Source organism: Podarcis pityusensis (genome assembly GCF_964106645.2).
Source record: "Podarcis pityusensis genome assembly, chromosome: 5".
In the NCBI taxonomy this organism is placed as follows: domain Eukaryota; kingdom Metazoa; phylum Chordata; class Lepidosauria; order Squamata; family Lacertidae; genus Podarcis; species Podarcis pityusensis.
Genome location: NC_138032.1, coordinates 96481140 through 96499019, shown reverse-complemented (window position 1 = coordinate 96499019; position 17880 = coordinate 96481140). Strand labels below are relative to the sequence as shown.

Genomic DNA, 17880 nt, shown 5'->3' with positions numbered 1-17880 from the left:
AAGGAAACTTTGGCAGGTTTATTATATTTGGAATTCAATGGAACGGGGGCTGATTCCCATTAAGTGTCTTTTGCCCATGCAAGCGGCCTCTGGTGGCATTCTGCAAAATGCTGCTCCCGTGGGGAATTGTCGTGCTTTGGAAGCGTCTGATGAAAGACAACCTGGACCTTTCAAGGAGGCTTGCTTTTAAACATTTTTAAGCACGAGAAAGCTCCTCAGTCAAAAGACTCATCCACAGGCAACAGGGAAGGAGGAAGAATGTAAATCCTCAGGACTCTACAAACTGCCTAAGGCAAAACTTTATTACACGCCTCTGCAGCTCCGATCTTGAGTGTTTTTGCCTGACTCTCCTTTGATTAATGTCTCTTGCTTGTGAGGATGGAGGGGCAAGTGAGTGAGTGAGTGGGCGTAGAAACTCGCCTACTGCGCAAAATGTAAAAGCTGCATTTGCTGCTCCACCCCGCTCTTCCTTTGGACCCAGCCACCCTTGGCAAGTGGCTGCCAGAAGGCTGCCCAGAAGACCAGAAGGGGAGGTGGTCCTCAGGCCAAAACAGGTTTCCCCATTGTGGTGTGACTCTTCAGGGGTCTAAAGGCAGAAAGGAAGGAGAAGTGGACTTCAGCAAAGGAAGGGCTATCAGCTGAGGGAGAGGCACTTCAGTTTTTGCTTCATCCAGGCTGCTGGTCATTTTTAAGTTTTTCATCCCAGGAAAAACACCCATTCTCAGAAACATGACAGAGATCTTTGTCAGAAACAGTAAATAGAGGGCAAATACAGGCTGGGATTTTTGTGCCAGCAACTTAATGTGGAGGCTGCAAAAAAAGTTGTAATCATGAGGAGTAGGCATCTTGCAATAATCACCCAGCACCTAAAAAGCCACTGCTCCTGGTTCGTGTCCTTAGACGAACCCTGGTGAAAGCAGGACCCTTGCTACCTGAAGAGAGTGCAAAAAAATACCCACTGGCCCATTAAATACAAATGGCATGTTACCTTTTTTACGACACTTAGTTTATCTGGAGCGTGGTCAAAGAGTGTGTCAAAAGCATCTCGCTCTGGTTTGAGAAAGGGAACAAGGTTTCAACAAATCAATAAACGCTTTAGTGAAAATTCACAGAAGCAAGATATGCATTATTCCGTACTTATCTAAGTGATGGACTCACTGAGCAAGGGGGAAGCCAGTGCTATGCAGTGGTTAGCAGAGCAGACTAGGATGTGGCAGACCAAGGTTCAATTCACCAGTCAGCCATGAAACTCACAGCCTAACTTGCCTCACCAAGTTGTTGTGAGGATGAAATGAGAAGGGGGAGAATCAAGTATGCTACCTTGAGCTTCATGGAGGAAAGTTGGGATATGAATGAAATGAATGAATGAATGAATGAAAATAAGCACAGAGTGCAAGCGTAGGTAGCCTTCTGAGAAGTTAATCCCAGTTGTTGAGGAGTCCATTACTGCCTTAGTAGGAACTCTTCTGCTCCTCCATGCAAATGACGGTGTTCCATGGGAAACAGGAGGTGCAGATCAAGCTGCACTGGGACAGAGAACAAAGAGGGCAAAAGAAGGAAGAGAACCTGCTGCAACAAGGAACAGAGGAGGCCAGCAAGCTATATAAGATCATAACAGCTGGGGGATTGCCCCAAGCTCATGTGCAAGGCAGGAATGAGGGGTCCCTTCAGACCACAGGAGTCAGGACTTGCTGGAAGCACAGAGAAGGTGGGAGCTATCAACAGCAACAGAAAATAAACTGAACTCTGTAGTTTGGCTGTACATCAAAAATGTCCAGTGCAGTCCTGGTTGGCAAAATGGGATGCAAGAAGACAGGCTGCTCTAAGCCCAAAAGGAGAACGAGAGAATTGTTTTAATGTGCCACCTTGGGCAAAAACAGGCTTAAGGGCAACTCCTAAATTGTGGGAGACAAACTAGAGACAGCACTGAAATGCAACTTTATTTTACTGCTTTTCGAAACTTGCACACAGATCATTATTATGGGTTTATATTCCAAGTTAAAATCTTGTACTTACCAAATCTACCCATCATCATCCTGCAAATCAGAGTTTTAGAAAATGCTTAGTTAGTGCATTAATAATGGGCTCCTAAGAGCCCACAACTGAATAAGAAAACCCAGGTATCTTTCCCCCCCCCCAACACACCCCAGACCAAGATCAATCTTGCTACACAATCTTTTATGAAAGGCAAAATTATTACCCTATAACGCCAGAGAACAATTTTCTTATATACCACTACCATTATACTAAAATCTGAGCTCCAAGGAAGGTGACATGGGAATTCCAAGGCCTTGTGCACCTCCGCAGTGGGGGGGCCGTGTTCAGTGCTGGCCCAAGATGTGTTGCTGCCTGAATCAAAGAATCCAAAGCTGGATTGCATCCTTCAGGCATCAAGTTCTGCCTTCTCTGAAATTCTGATGCCTGAAGATTTCTCCTTCATTTGACTGTCTTCCTGGCATTACTCAATGAATGACTATATAAATATATAATTATGGACAAGTGCCCCCATTCCCGAGACAGGTTGACCACCACTACGATGCAACGTAGATCAGCAGGAGGGCCACTAGATGCATCATAGCTTTTATTTTCCGTTCATACAAGGCAACAGTGAGGCCCAACAGGCCTGTCTGATGCCCCACCTGAACCAAGGGAACGCCCTGGAATATGTCCGCAGAAACGTCTGCAGCACGCAGGAGTTCCTTCAAGGCAGAGAAGCATGAAAACCACTGGTGTACATACTACAATGGTCTACAAAAGTCCAGATACTGTTTAGGGGGCACAATGGACGGGGCTGTCCCAGATGATCCCAGGCGAGAACTTTCTGTGCACTCCCCATGAGCTCAGGGTAGAACAAGGGTCAGCAAACTTACTGCGTGGCGGGATAGAGGGGGGGAGCGTGTGCCCATACGCGTGCGCACACGCTATTTCCGGCACACTTCCGGGTCGGAGGAGCACCGGAAATAGCTTGTGCGCATTTGCACAGGCCTCCTCCAACCTGGATGTGCACCGGAAATAACGCTTACGCATGCGCAAATAACGCTTGCGCATGCACACAAGCTATTTCTGGTGCTCCTTTGACCCGGAAGTGGGCAGCCACACAGCGCAGCGCTGATAAGAGCGGGTGGCAGCAGTGGGCGGTGGGGGTCGCGGCGGGCAGGATAAACGAGTCTCTCAGGCCTTAGTTTGGGGACCCCTGGTGTAGGAGAAGGGCTTACTCTGTGGTGGTGGTGAGCTCCTCTGTGACCTGGGCTGTCTGGAGAAGACCTTCCCGCTTCTGGAAGACAGAAAGGAGAATGTTTGTGGCACAACACTAAATTCTGCTTGAACTGTGACTGAAAAGGCTGCTTGCCACCATCACAAAAGCAGGCGTCAATCATGTAAAAGCAATAACAGCATCTCAGTGCCCATTATTTTTCATTTAAAGTACAAATGAAAGCTATGGGTGGTAGTTGCCCGTCTCTGAAAAGGCCCTCTTCTCTCACAAACAGAAGAGGCACACCGCTTGTCTACCACATCATCAGACCTGCTTTATCTTAAAAACTAAGACACCCTTTTTTCTTCATAGTGACTGATTAAATCTACATACAGCTGAAACAAACAGTTAGTTGGTTAAAACAATCAGGAGTTCCTTAAGAAGATGACAGGCCTGATTATTAGCTGATGATTCCAAAGAAGAAAGAAAAAGATAAAAGTAGCGTTCCAATTTAAGGCAAAGTCCTCTGTAAACTCTTCTTCTCTGTCAGAATCTGTATTGGCCCATGGCGAATTACCATACAAATGCATCAAAGAAGCATTCTAAAATATGTGTTCTTTTGCTCCTCTTGAGCAAGAGAAAGCATTTGTGCAGGCTCTGAAATCCCTGCTTAACCTAAGAGTTGTGCCACCTAGTGGTGCCTTTCTTAAATACTGTACTTTTAAAAGCAACAAAGGAGATTGACACACTATGTGGTTATGTGGATTGTTTCTCCTGACAGAAGTCTTTTATTTTTCCCTCCTCCAACAAATGGAGATAATCAAGCAAGGAGGCATCTTTGAAAATGCAAAGGCCAAAGGCAGGCGCACTATCCTTTGCCTTCAGCAAAACAATTTCATCCCACTCCCAAGTGACCACAGCTTTAAATGAAAGACAGACCTCTGAAGCCAGGGAGATGTATTAATCTCTCACATTCTGTGAAGAGTTTATAGATGCGAGGAAATTGCCCTGCACCTTTGGGGACTTTGCAAAGTTACACCATCAATCTATCTACTGGTGCTGTTTATGGCAAATTGTTTTCTTCTCCCACAGTCCCTAAGAAGTAACATCAAGTCACAGAAAACAACCACCATCAGCAAACGGTTTATTTAGCATATTGCAGCTACAGCTGTTATCAATACAGAAGTTTAAAAAAAGAATTCCAAACATAGCACAGACCTTCATCAATTATGAAATGTATGCAGCTCTTAACAGCCATAGGCAAGAAAAACAGGGGTGCTTCCATGCACGGATGATAGGGGCACCCAACCCTTGCTTTTCTGCTTTTCCCTTCCTTGATTTCTGCAGAATCAGAAGAGCCACGTTGCTCCCAGATTTCTGGAATCCAAAAAGCACTCTGTATCTAAGGGATCAGCTCCCTTTCCCCAGCTGGGAGTTGGGTGTGTGTACAATATTTCCACTGGGACAACACATTTCCCAAGTTGATCTCGGAAAAGAAGTATCTCTAAAAAAGGCTGGCAGCTTAATTAAAAGCCTTGGCATGTATAGAAACAAGCCGTTAGAGCTGAGAGCAATTCGTTAACAATTAAATAAACTATTTATATTTAAAATGATTCCAACTAGAGATGAAACTATGAATACCTGTTCTATGTGACCGTATAATCAAAATAAGATTTTGTTGACCCTTGAAAAGTGCCCTAATGCACTGATGTGATCAGCTCCACTTGCTCCATGTGCCAGAACAGACAGACCAGCAAATCTCAGGTATGCCTAAGGCAGGGATGGTTTGAATGGGAAGTGCTAGGAGTTGCTGGACTACATCTCCCTTTATCCCTGACCACTGGGCCACACTGGATGTGGCTGCTGGGAGTTGGAGCCCAACAGCCTCCTAGTGGTGCAGAAATAAAACTGCTAGCACATTTGTAAAACTAAGCAGGGTCTGGTATGGTTTCAAACTGGATGGGAGACCGTCGTGTGTCAAGATTCTTGCACTGGAGGGGGCTGGACTAGATAACACTCTGGATCCCTTCCAACTCTATAATTCTGTGATTCTATAACTGTCTAGAAGGCCACAGGTTAGCCACTCCTGATCTAATGGCAGGAGAACATGTGGCCAATAAAGCCAAACCATCACTGCCTATGCTTCTCCATTTCTGCTCAGAGCAATTGTTTATTTTATTATTATTTCACTGACTGATTATCGATTGACTCTTAAAACAAACCCCAAAGCCAAAGCCTCAGAGCAATTTACAGAAAAGACATAGCAATAAAATTATCAATAAGAATTAAGAACCATTTAAGACTTTCATAAAAGTTAAAACGGCAACACACTAAAAACAGATTAAAAGTTTCATCCACTTTCTATATGTTACTATTTGCAAACCTCTCAAATTAGGTCCAGGCCAGTTCTAGAGCTTGATTCTCCGAGGTGGGGGGTGTGTGTGTGTGTGTGTGAGAGAGAGAGAGAGAGAGAGAGAGAGCGCTTTAAAGTGTAACCAACTTTCAGAAAACAGGATAATATCTGTAGGAAATACATACATAAGGTTTCAACACGCCCTTACCCTTACGACAACCACTTGCACAGAAACATGTTCAGGAAGTCGGATGGGAGCCCGGAAGTGCATCGCCAGAGCTACAAGCAGGTGGAGAATGGACACCAGGTTCTTGCCATGGATTGCTTGAAGGGAAACACAGATATATAGAGACACACAAATTTTAAAAGGCAATTAAGGGAAAACATTTTCTGGGTAAGTTTTGGATCGGTGATCTGGGGTTGACCTTCTGCCTCCAGGGGCCCAAGAACTCTGCCTCTCCGTTAGGTCTTCCGCAGAGTCTCTTCTTCAGAACTGCACCTCTTTTCCACTCCAACCCCCACCCACGGCAACTGCAAGTTAGCTGGGGGAATCTTTATTCCTCCCCGATTCCTTTTGCTTGCATCACCAGGTCTCTCTCAGGTCACATTCAAACCACACACCGAAAGCGCCATGGGACCACTTTAAACATTCATGGCTTCCCCCAAAGAGTTATGGGACCTGTAGTTTTTCAAGGGTGCCTATTCCCCTCTCAGAGCTACAATGCACAAGAGGGATTGACTGTTAAACCACTCGAGGAGTTGAAAAAAGCAGGTTCTTAGTCACGGGTACAAAAATATGGTGGAACATATGGGGAACAGCAGATGAAAACTGACATCAGAACGGTGTCTCAATAAGAGCTTTGAGTGGTCAGTGGGGCTCAGTGTCCTGTATGGCAACTTGCTCCTCCCCCATGAGCGGCAGAAATCATGCAAAATGAGCTAAATGACACAAATCAAGCCATTTTGCATAATGTACACGAGTTGCAGAATACTGTTTTGCCTTTGCTAAGCTGCCCAGTGCCAGGGCAGGGGGATTTCTGTGATCACACCAGGCTGCCTTACACAGATGTGCGTCTACCTGACCAGTACTCTCTACTTTGACTGGCAGCTGCTCTCCTAAGGTCTCAAGCAAAGATCTTCCCCAGTCTTGCTATCTGAGTGGAGACAAAAGGGGCTGGCAGTGGAGCAACTCTGCCCTGGAGCCACGGCAAACCCAACCCAGACGAGCTTCTTACAGTCCACGTTCCACTTGATGGCCCAGCCATGGGGTCGCAGCAAATCGTGGACAGCTTCCAAGACAGTCTGCAGCTTTTGTTTCTGGCCTATTTCCGACTGTGTCACTTCGGCCACGTTGAGCTTACGGCCAGCAAGTTTCTCTGGGTTGGGAAAAGAGACAAGCAGAAACAAGATTCTTCAGGTAGCGCAAAAGGGATGGGGAACATGGACCCCCTGCAGCCAGTTCCTCACCTGGCCAGGTACAAACCCATCAGCTTTTTGAAATTAAAATTTATTTATATTTTAAGATGGTTATAAGCCACGCTTATATTTCAATAAGAATAAAATCAACAAAAGTATCCACTAAAAACATCAATAAATCCAATCTGATTGGTTAAAAAGAGAAAATTCATATTTCAAAGGCCTGTCCATAAACAAAGATGGTTTCCAAAACATGTCTGAAAGAAGGGAGGGGTGGTTTCTGCCAAATGCCCAGTGCTGGGGAGTTCCACAGGACAGGGCCTGCAGTACTAAAGGGTTGGACCCCAGTGGAGGCCAACTAAACCCCAGGGATGTGGGGAACTGGCAGGAGTGACCCACCAGAGGATCTCAGTGATCAAGGCGGAGTGTAAGGGATCAGACAGTTCTTAAGGCATTTGGGCTCCTGCATTTTGCAAACGGTTAAGCTTCCAGACCAGATACAAGGGCAGCTCCACATAAAGCATATTGCAGTAATCAGTCATGGACCACTGAGGTCAAGCTGTCACAGACCAGGAACTAAGGCGGTCTCATTCACCTGGTTCACACCACTCAAATCCTGGCTTCATAAACCAGGATCTGCACCCGGAAGCCCCCTTTGCTCATCCCTTCATGAGAGTCAAGTGGCAGTAAACTATAGCTTCCCATTACGTGTGAACTGGGAATGATGGTTAAAGGCTTTCAAACAAGCAAAGAATCATAAGCCGCGGCTTCATGCACAGGCTTGACTGAAATACATTAACCAAGGAATGGTTAACTGCAACTTCCTGGCTTGGTTCCCTACTGGGGGCCGGTCCACCGTCCCTCAGACCTTGTGGGGGGGGCCGGACTATATTTTGAAAAAGAAAGAAAGAAAGAATTCCTATGCCCCACAAATAACCCAGAGATGCATTTTAAATAAAAGCACACACTCTACTCATGTAAAAACACCAGGCAGGCCCCACAAATAACCCAGAGGTGCTTTTTAAATAAAAGGACACATTCTACTCATGTAAAAACATGCTTATTCCCAGACCGTCCATGGGCCAGATATAGAAGGTGATTGGGCCAGATCTGGCCCCTGGGCCTTAGGTTGCCTACCCCTGGTTTAGCATTACAAGAACCATCTCTCTCCTCATCTGGCAGGGCCACAAGGAGAGCCTTTTGCTTCCACTTTTTGATTAATCCTGGAGTGTCAACACAAGGGGGCTTGTGAAGAAGGCGCAGCAGAGACTGTACTTTTTGAGAATACTAAGGAAAAACCATCTTCCGCAGAAACTGCTGCTTGCCTTCTATCACTGTGCCATTGAGAGCGTGCTCACTTATGGCTTATGTGTGTGGTACGGAAGCTGTACTACCCAGGACAGGATGGGGTTGTGCAGGGTTGTTAAGGCAGCAGAGAGCATTGTTGGCTGCCCACTCTCCACCTTAGAGCAGATTTATGCCACAAGGTGCCATAGGAAGGCACTGGACATAGTAAAAGATCCATCGCATCCTGGTCACTGTCTCTTCGAGCTCTTGCCGTCGGGACGGAGATACAGGACGATGAAGACAAGAACGAGCCGTCTTAAGGACAGCTTCTTCTCCAGAGCGATCTCGGCCCTGAATGGGAAGCCCGGACTTTGAAAGTCATCTAATCTCCCTTGCTGTATTATACTGTATTGATTAATTAGTGTTTTTATGGAGCAGTCAAGTAATTTCGTTGTCCCCGAAGGGGGCAAGGGGGCAATGACAATAAATATATTATTATTATTATTATTATTATTATTATTATTATTATTAATCAAAGCTTGCCCCATCTTGGCTCGTTTCGACAGACCATGGTTAACCTCAAACCATGGTTTGTGCAGTTGGCTTGCCTCAAAAAACATACTTAAGATTGACCAGTTGAAGCTATGGAAATACTGTAACGTTGAACTACGGTCAATGAAAAATGGAAGCAAAAGGGTACGGTTGCCTCCTTTTCATTAGTCTCAAGTCCAAAACACAGCCCTTTTGTTTTAGCAAATCCTGCTTTTCCTCAGCGACCAACATGGCTGAGTGGTGATTCAACCCCAGATTCCCTCGGTCCAGCTCCAGCCCTCTGTCCACTGCCACCTGCCTACAGCAGCCACTCACCCAAGAGCTTCTGTAGCACCTGCCCATCATAGACATCCTCCTCAAGCTGCTTGACAATGATTCTTTCTTCAACCAGGACATCATTTATCCAGTCAATTAAAACCTGGGACAATAAAGGAAAGACATAGATTACTTGGTTGGTCCTAATACATTATTTAGTTTCTATCCTTTTAAGTGGGGTGGACCTCAAGTCAAGCAGACTTTTCTGGAAAACTAAGAAATTTATTATGGTGCCAGATTTCCTGTATTAGAATTAAATTCTTCGGCTGCATCTCACAAAAATAGCACTTTGCAAAACACTTGCAAGCCCCATGCAGGCAAAAAAGGATCGTCTGATGTTACTGCGACATCAAGTGATTGACAGGTGGGCAGCTCCACCCACCAGTCAGAACTTAGCCCACAAAAGGTGGGGAGATAACCATCTGGCTCACCAACTAGACCTAGTTCCTCGTCCCGGATCTATACCCTAGTGAACCAACTAAAAATATCAGTATCAGCGAAGCAAATGGACAAACTGGGAATTTACTAATGTCTGTTGGGTTTCCCCTTTTTTCAGTGACTGACCTGCAAGAAGAGGGTAAAAATGCTATCAACACCCCGATGCCCCCTGCTCTCCCTGATCAGCACCCGGAAGATACTTTACTCGGTACAGTATATAAATGCTATTTGTGGATTAAGAGGTCTAAACAAAAAAAAGCTTATGTGTGGCTAAGTTATGGCTCTGTGCAAAGAGAGAAGATTTTTCAGGCAAGGTGATTTTCCAGTCCTGAAGTCCTGTACATTACATGGGTGTGCATAATTTTAAAACCAACATACACTGGAAAATCCAAAAAGATTTGCAAAGCCATTGTGCAATAGATTGTGCACTACAGTACTTAATTCAAGATGCATTCCAATGACTGCCACCAGATCTTTCAAACTAGTCTAAGCTATTTAATTAAAAATGATCCTATTATTCCATCTGAGCTACCTTCCAAGTTATGGAAAAACTTGCAAGTCAGCTATTACTGATAACCCCAGGGAGAACTTCCTTTAGCCCTTTCTGTTCTGCACTTGATTCTACTGTTGGTCTTGCCCAAAGCTATGACAGTTAATGTTCTAATCATTTCAAAACACACACAGTGCCGGCAGCTCTGAATCTACCACCCACATTCTTCCTCAGGCGACAGACAAATACAGTGGTACCTTGGTTTGTAACCGTTTTGGATTACAACTGTTTTGGATTACAACCATGTCAAACCCAGAAGTGCGTGTCCCTTTTTTTGGATGACAACCCTTTTTTTTTTTTTTTGAGGCCCAATTGGCGAAAGCGCGCCTTGGGTTACAACCTGTTTTGGTTTACAACCGGACCTCCGGAACAGATTATGGTTGTAAACCAAGGTACCACTGTATAGACTAAGCTGAATTTTCTGGGACTTTGCTTTGGAAGGTATCACCACCAGATATCAATAGCTTCGTTTCTCAGGACACACTTTTATCTCCAACTTGATGGGGACTTCCTTCTGTGGAACCAAAGTCACAGAGAATGATTCACAGAAATGCTGCAACTTTCCTCCCTGTGCAGTTTTGTTTTTTAATGGGGGGGGGGCATTAAAAATGTGATTTGCCTGCCTGCATTGAATCTGAAATGGCACCGTCCTTTCTACCACCTCCAGGCAGGCAGCAGCTGCACATCCAGCCAGTTTTCCACTCCAATTTGGAAAAGTGTGTGTGTTCTTGCAGCAAAGAAAGGCAAAGCTACTAATCAATGAAGCCCTTACCTTGATGAGTTCTTTAAATTTGGCTTCCTCCTTTGAGTTGGGATCAATCATGGTGCGTTCTTCATTCTCCTCTGCCGGTTTAGAAGACAAGCGTTGAGTTAGAGCCATCAGGGGACACACACACAAGCACACTGCCTTGGAGACGGGTTCTCAAAAGCCAGATGCGGCCTGATTCATAAGCGGAAGAACCCAGTCATGGTACAAAGTTAGAAGCAATATCAAGCCATCACGGGGACGTGGCATGTCTAAGGATGCAAGATCACACAGGGCTAGTTTCCTCAAAGTTAAACTGGCCGCACCCTTTTGTGAATCACATGGCCTGCAACACGGTGACCTGACCCTTCTGGTCCTCAAGGCACAGCTCCTCAGAGGGGCAAGTGGGTGATCAGTTCCTTTTTCATCATCCAGCCTTTCCTTTATTGTCTTAAGATGGCAGAGAGTGAGGACTGCCACTCTGCTCCAATGGAAAACCTACTGTGTCAGTGGACTTGGGAGTCCTATAATAAACTCACAAAGCATGTTTTATTTTCCATACAGTCAAACCTTGGTTCCCGAATGGTTTGGCTGCCAAACAAATCCGTTCCCGAACACTGGAAAACCTGAAAGTGAGTGTTCCGGTTTGTGAATGTTTTTCAGAAGCCAAACATCCAACACGGTTTCCGCTTGAGTGCAGGAAGCTCCTGCAGCCAATCAGAAGCCATGCCTTGGTTTTCGAACCATTTCGGGAGTCGATGGACTCCCAGGACAGATTAAGTTTGAGAACCACAGTACCACTGTATTTGGTTGTCCTCACAAAAGTCTTGTGGAGTGGGTTGCTAAGATCTTTATTTCTCTTTTTAAAAAAAAGAAGAGGCAAAAGAAGAGGAGGAGGAGAAAAAGAAAAAGAAAAAGAGAGGGTGAGAGTGAGAGTGAATCTGCCTGAAGGCACCTCCCAATACCATGGCTAATAAACATACCCCTGGGCACAGTGGCTCCATTCCAGAGGCTGTCACACAATAAGCTTGGTGTTGCCCCATGGCTGCGGATTCACGGCTGCAGCTGGATGCTGAAACAGGGCGCCAAGGGGCCTCCCCCTCCCCCCTCCGCAGTGCAGATGCAGAGCACAGCAGAATGCAGAAGCCAAGGCGCACATGCCGTTCCCAAACCTGGGTGGGGGTTCGCACAAGGAAGGCTTCCTTCGACACTTAAGCCTTGCTTTTGCTAAAATGAGTTTTTTCTTGCCAAGAAATCCGAGCAAGTACTTTGAATCAAATGGCAGTGGACTATAAAGGTGACTCATTAATTTGATTAAACTCAAAGTAAGTGTAATTCCCGGATGTCTATTTTAACTTTGTTCTTACCTTAAATAAATGTATACTTATCCATGTTTTACAACGGTCTGTGGTGATGAGCAAGAAATATTTGCTGTATCATAGAATATGCTTCCCAGAGAGGTCCATAAATGAATATCCCTTTCTTCTTTTTAAAAGAAAAGGGCACAATGCATTGTTCTAGCAGACTCATTCGGTTGATATCCTTATGCTGCCGAATCTATTCAGAGTTATATGAGTGGGCCCTGCAGCCAAAATGTTGCAGTGTTTTCCTGACATGCGTGTGTTATCTTTGGGACAGGGAGTTAGCTGCTAAAGCTACTGTCTCTTAGCACAGCCCTCAAGCCTGCAATAGAGGTGTGCCAACAAACTATGCAGTATTTATTGATTTATCTATCTATGTAAAGTACTTACTGTATATGCCACCACACTAATTAAATTAACACCAAGTTAATGCACAACAAAACAACAGTGCAACATTCAGCATGCAAAAGAAACAACCTAACATATCACAATTCACAATAATGATGGACTGTTCAGCTGGGCCAGGGGAAACTTAAAATGAAAGGGTTGTTGTAGATGCTTCTCCTCTAGTAAAACACACAAAAATGGGAGATAAGAGTCATGGATAACAATGCAGAGGTGTAACACACTCAGGTTGCACAACACTGCAGGGGTGTTGTAAATCAGCTCTTCTGCAGTCACTGCCCCTTTTGCATGCGGCTTGGAGTTTGCAGTAGCAGGCAGAGCCATGGGTTTTTATTTTTTAAATCGCTTTACATTAAATAAGAACTGGGATGCAAAGAAAAGGAGTGTTGCTCTTTTGCCACTACTAGTGTTTTGAGAGCGAGTGGGATGAGCACACAGTTGCCCAATCCCAGCCAGATTAAAATCCTGGATTTCACCATTGGCGTCACTCTGCTCCACTTGGGAAACATTTTAAAATAGCTTCTCCAGTGTGAACCAGGAAGTGACCTCCCCAGACAAGAGTTTGTCTCTCTCCTCCTGTTCCAGTCACTCCATTGTATTGTCAAGGCTTCCCCCCCGATTCTCAGGCTGCGTTCAGACATTACATTAGCTTTCCTGGTTGCAATGCTAGCACTCCCGTTCCGGTCAATCATGTTGATTGTGGAACTGCAGTGCTTTTTCATCAGACACTGCCATGCAGCGCTGAATTTTAAGATGAGGGGAAGAACTGCATGCTGGGACTCCACCCCAGATGATGGAAAAGACAGCGAAGCTGTGCCACAAAACTCCAGCCCTTCACTGGCACTCTTCCAGGTGGATTATGTCAAGCCTGATCCCTCTGTTCTCCCTCCACAGTAACTGAAGCTCTTTTGTTTAGACCTCTTAATCCACAAGTAGCATTTATATACTGTACCAAGTAAAGTATCTTCCGGGTGCAGATCAGGGAGAGCAGGGGACATTGGCGCGTTGATAGCATTTTTACCCTCTTCCTGCAGGTCAGTCACTGGAAAAAAGGGAAACCCAACAGACATTAGTAAATGCACAGTTTGTCCGTTTGCTTCACTTTTATTCAGAGTAGAGCCAAACATTCCTTAGCTTCACTTTTGCACTGGAATGTAATTGTTTTAGTGAATAGCTCCCCTGCTCTCACACACACAAACTCTCTCTCTCTTTTGTGGCTGTTTGCAGCCCTCCTAATCCGCAGCTGCCTTTTTGAGGCTGTGTAAACACAAGACATTTAAAGCACACACCCCACCTGCAAAAAACCCTGGGAACTGTAGCGTACCCCCCACACACACACACAAAAAAAACTACCATTCCCAGCACCCTTAACAAACTACAATTCCTGGGATTCGGGGGTGTGGGGAATGTGCTTTAAATGTACACATCCAGAGACTATTTCTCCCTTCGTTTCATTCCCCCTCATATTATCCGGAGCCATCAGATGACGCACTGGAGAGATGATGTCACAACACACAACACACAAGGTAGTTGAAGCTCCTTTTGAGTGGGGTCAAAGCTGACAAGTAAGTGCTATTTAGCAGTTCTGTAGTAAACACCAAGTTGACTTACCTACGGCACAAGACTCAGCTATACAGCTGCAAATAAAACGTTTTAAGTGTGTTTTAACTGCAAAGACACTAGATGGCGATGTTTAGAACATTTTTTTTATATGTATCTAGATTCCACCTGGAACTAGGATAGGGAAAAACATGAGGGCATCACAGCACATAGTTTCATAGCTGATTATTACAGATGGGTGGTTTAATAGGAGCCAACTCCTAAGGACAATGGGGGCTTTGGCCCCACAGTAAAAAAATTAATAATTTAATATATATTTTTTATTTATACCCCACCCATCTGGCTAGGTTTCCCCAGCCACTCTGGGTGGCTTTGATGGGCATTCCCATTTAAATGGTGTGTGTGCACTGCATCATGGGATCGATTATACGGGGCGGAGCTTACCTTGGCCCCCACAGTATTTTATTCAAGTTGGCATCCCTGGGCAGGGTACAAACAAACAAATAAAAGTAGCTTGCCATTGTTAGTGACAACTATGTGTCATCACATCTAGTTCTGTAGTAAGGCAATTAAAACATACAAGAAAATGTGTGCTTTTTTCTATGTTTTGAACAGTTCTTGTTTTTATTGGTAAGCCACCTTGAGTCTCACCAGTAAGGGTGTGTGTATAACAGTATCGTTTGCCACAGAACTGTACACCTCAAAACACAGGGAAGTAGGGAAATTGCTCAGTTTTCTATGTTGCTTTCAACTGTTTCTATTGTATCTTATACATCTCCATGAGATCTGTGTGCAGAAGGTGATAAGGAAATGGATAATTTTAAAGCGTCCCATGTCACAAATCACCTCCTCCTCCCTGGCAGATCTGCTTTCCACCTGCAGGTTGATTTTCAGCATGGCAGCCCCTTCAAACAAGAAATTCCTTCCCGTGCATTCTGGATCAGTGAAGTGGCTGGACTGTTCCACATTTTCACCTGAAAGTCCGAAAGCGCCTTTTAAAAGAAAGTTATTTAGCAGGAGGGCAGAGTGAGAGCGACTGTGAAAACCCCACTTTCCGTACTTAAAAGGCGCTTACAAGTTCTGTAGACCTTCAGGCTGAAGTGAAGGCAGTGTTCGGAACTCCCACTGTTCCAAGCGCATTTTGTGGCAGGGAATTTCATTAGCGCAAGTAGGTTCTGAGCTCTGGGCGCAGATTTCAGATTAAAACTGCAGAGTGGAAGGAAAGGACCTTTTTCTGCCCCCCCCCCCCCCACTCTCTGAAGACTGGAGAAGAGACCCTCTTAAGTAGGGGTAGGCAACCTAAGGCCCGGAGGCTGGATGCGGCCCAATCGCCTTCTCAATCCGGCCCGCGGACGGTCTGGGAATCAGTGTGTTTTTACATGAGTAGAATGTGTGCTTTTATTTAAAATGCATCTCTGGGTTATTTGTAGGGCATAGCAATTTGTTCATTCCCCCCCCCCCAATACAGTCCAGCCCCCCCCCCCAAGGTCTGAGGGACAGTGGACCGGCCCCCTGCTGAAAAAGTTTGCTGACCCCTGCTCTTAAGAGTATTAGGGGGGTGGGCTGGGGAAGGACCAGATCATGTGAAAAATGAACATAAGACTTTAGCTTAAGATCTTTCATTTTCAGCTTTGTATTCTTGTCATTAAAAAGTGTGCCTAGACATTCTGTTGTTGCGCCCGTAACCTAGGTTTAAGGTGCCATTTAGCTCCTCGCTTTCATGCCTCAGTTTCTAACACTGAGTGAAGAAGGCAAAGATCTCCTAGGATCCTCTGAAGAGTGGGAAGGGAAGAGAGAACATGAGCTGTCAAATGTTCACAGTGCTTTGTGCTTCACACCAATTATTTGCTGCCCTAATTAGCACAAGCTGAATAAGGAGATTTAAATGGGAAAACAAGAGAGACTTTAGTTGGCCCATCTAATGAGGCACACAGTCATGTAGGAGTCCAGCAAGCTCGTTGGTTTAAAATTTCAGAAGTAAAGAACAATCCATTCCTCTGAGTGGTGCATTAATAAAACCGCTAGCACATTTGCAAAGGTAAGCAGGGTCTGGTATGGTTTCAAAATGGATGTTGAGGTTGGTGCATTGCAGTGTGTTGAACTAAATGATCCCTGGAGTCTCTTCCAAGTCTACAATTGTATGTTTCCATTTCTATGTTCAAACATCCACTCAGCTCTAACCTTCCTCTCCCATATATTGGACACTGGAGGGGGGCAGAGAGCAAATACGCCGTCTTTCCTGCTGTTGGATTACTCGGGAGCAGAGAACATCTCCAACAATAACGGAACACCTCCATTTGCCCACATGCTGAATGGATGAGAATTATAATTCTTATAACAGACACGCAACGTTTGTGCTGGACGCCAAAACCAAGTCCCCAGGGGATGAGCGTACAATGATTTAACAGCAGGTTTCCTCATGACTGTACTCAAATGTGAGCTCATTCCAAATTATGGCAGGATATGAAGCATATCTGGATTCCTCAGGAATGAGGCACAGACCGCAAAGCCAATCCTGCACTTTGCATGTGGGCCTTTTAAAATCCACTGGGCCTCCAAACGGCTTGCCAGATGAAGTTTGCAATTGGGGGTTCTGAATAAAATGAAGCTCCTTATTTCTACAGCATATTTTTGCTAAAGAAACAGAAGCAAAATTGCCAACTATTATTTTATGGCACTGGTCAGCAAAACTGCATCCTGGCAGTCACCAGTAATGGGTTCGAAACGTTTGTAAACTTCAAAAATGGCCCAGCAAATATCCATTTCTTATCGATCCCACTCTGCCGATCTCAATGCTGTTTTCTTAGCAAGTCTAACTTTAGCTCCCTCAAAAGTGTTTTCCTTAGAGTAATTGCTTCAAGCCCAAAAACTGCTTGAGGAGAGAAATACATGGAAAATGTTATGGCTATAAATAAACTAAGACCAATAAAGGATTTCAAGGTGGTGTTTGCCAACTCTTTAACCAACTCCTGCTCCTATGCCTCGTTCTGCCAACATCAGAAGGCCAGAATGCTGAATTTTTCAGGTCCAGAGCCCTGGGAACAGATCTTTCTGCTCAGGTGGCAATCCTATGCATATGATATCAACAACTGCTGCAAATGTGATCATCACATCATGACGATGCGTGTTTTGTATTTAAATAACCTTAGTTCTGGGTCCAACACCAGTGATATCTCTGCACTTGGACAGACTCGCACACACAGCTCTAGTTAACCTGAAGTATTGTTGTTGTGCCAGCGAACAAAGAGTGCGGACGGAGCCAATCTAGCCTCACTGCGCCACCGCAAAGCATGCTCTCAGGCTCATATTACAGCGCATTTTGATACAGCCGTTATCAGCAAGCTCGTTTTCTATTGTTGAAATCAATGGTCTTGGTTTCTCTTTCCCTCCCGCCCCAGCTTCAACTATTTGCAATCTCTGGAACAGATCATGTCCTGCATTTCCCAAACACCCCCTTGGACTCGGAAGCTGGCAGAGGAACTAAAATGTGGAACTAAAAATAAATCATGCCCAATGATCCTCCCCATTCTGCAATTCAACAAAGAGCAGGCAGGTGTGGGGGAGAGAGAATATGCTCTGTCCTTAATTTTATTTTTTTATTTTTAAATCCCACTTGCCAGGACTGCTGAGCTGTGCTCTATTTCTGAACTAAGCACTAAGCTGGAAAGGAGAGCATCAAATGTCCCAATGAAGAAAACTCCCAAA

The 17880-nt window shown here is 45.0% G+C and overlaps 1 protein-coding gene across 3 annotated transcripts in view; it reads right to left on the bottom strand.

The window, feature by feature from the left end:
* Positions 1-17880, bottom strand: part of PARVB (parvin beta) — a 38561-nt gene that overhangs the window by 8057 nt on the left and 12624 nt on the right. For all 3 annotated transcript variants that reach the window (XM_081005675.1, XM_081005677.1, XM_081005676.1), the window contains exons 2-9: positions 13568-13657; positions 10877-10947; positions 9117-9219; positions 6782-6922; positions 5755-5870; positions 3216-3274; positions 2017-2036; positions 989-1050 (exon numbers count right to left, since the gene is read on the bottom strand). In XM_081005675.1, coding sequence (XP_080861801.1) covers positions 989-1050; positions 2017-2036; positions 3216-3274; positions 5755-5870; positions 6782-6922; positions 9117-9219; positions 10877-10947; positions 13568-13657 — 662 coding nt within the window. The remainder of the gene's footprint in view (positions 1-988; positions 1051-2016; positions 2037-3215; positions 3275-5754; positions 5871-6781; positions 6923-9116; positions 9220-10876; positions 10948-13567; positions 13658-17880) is intronic.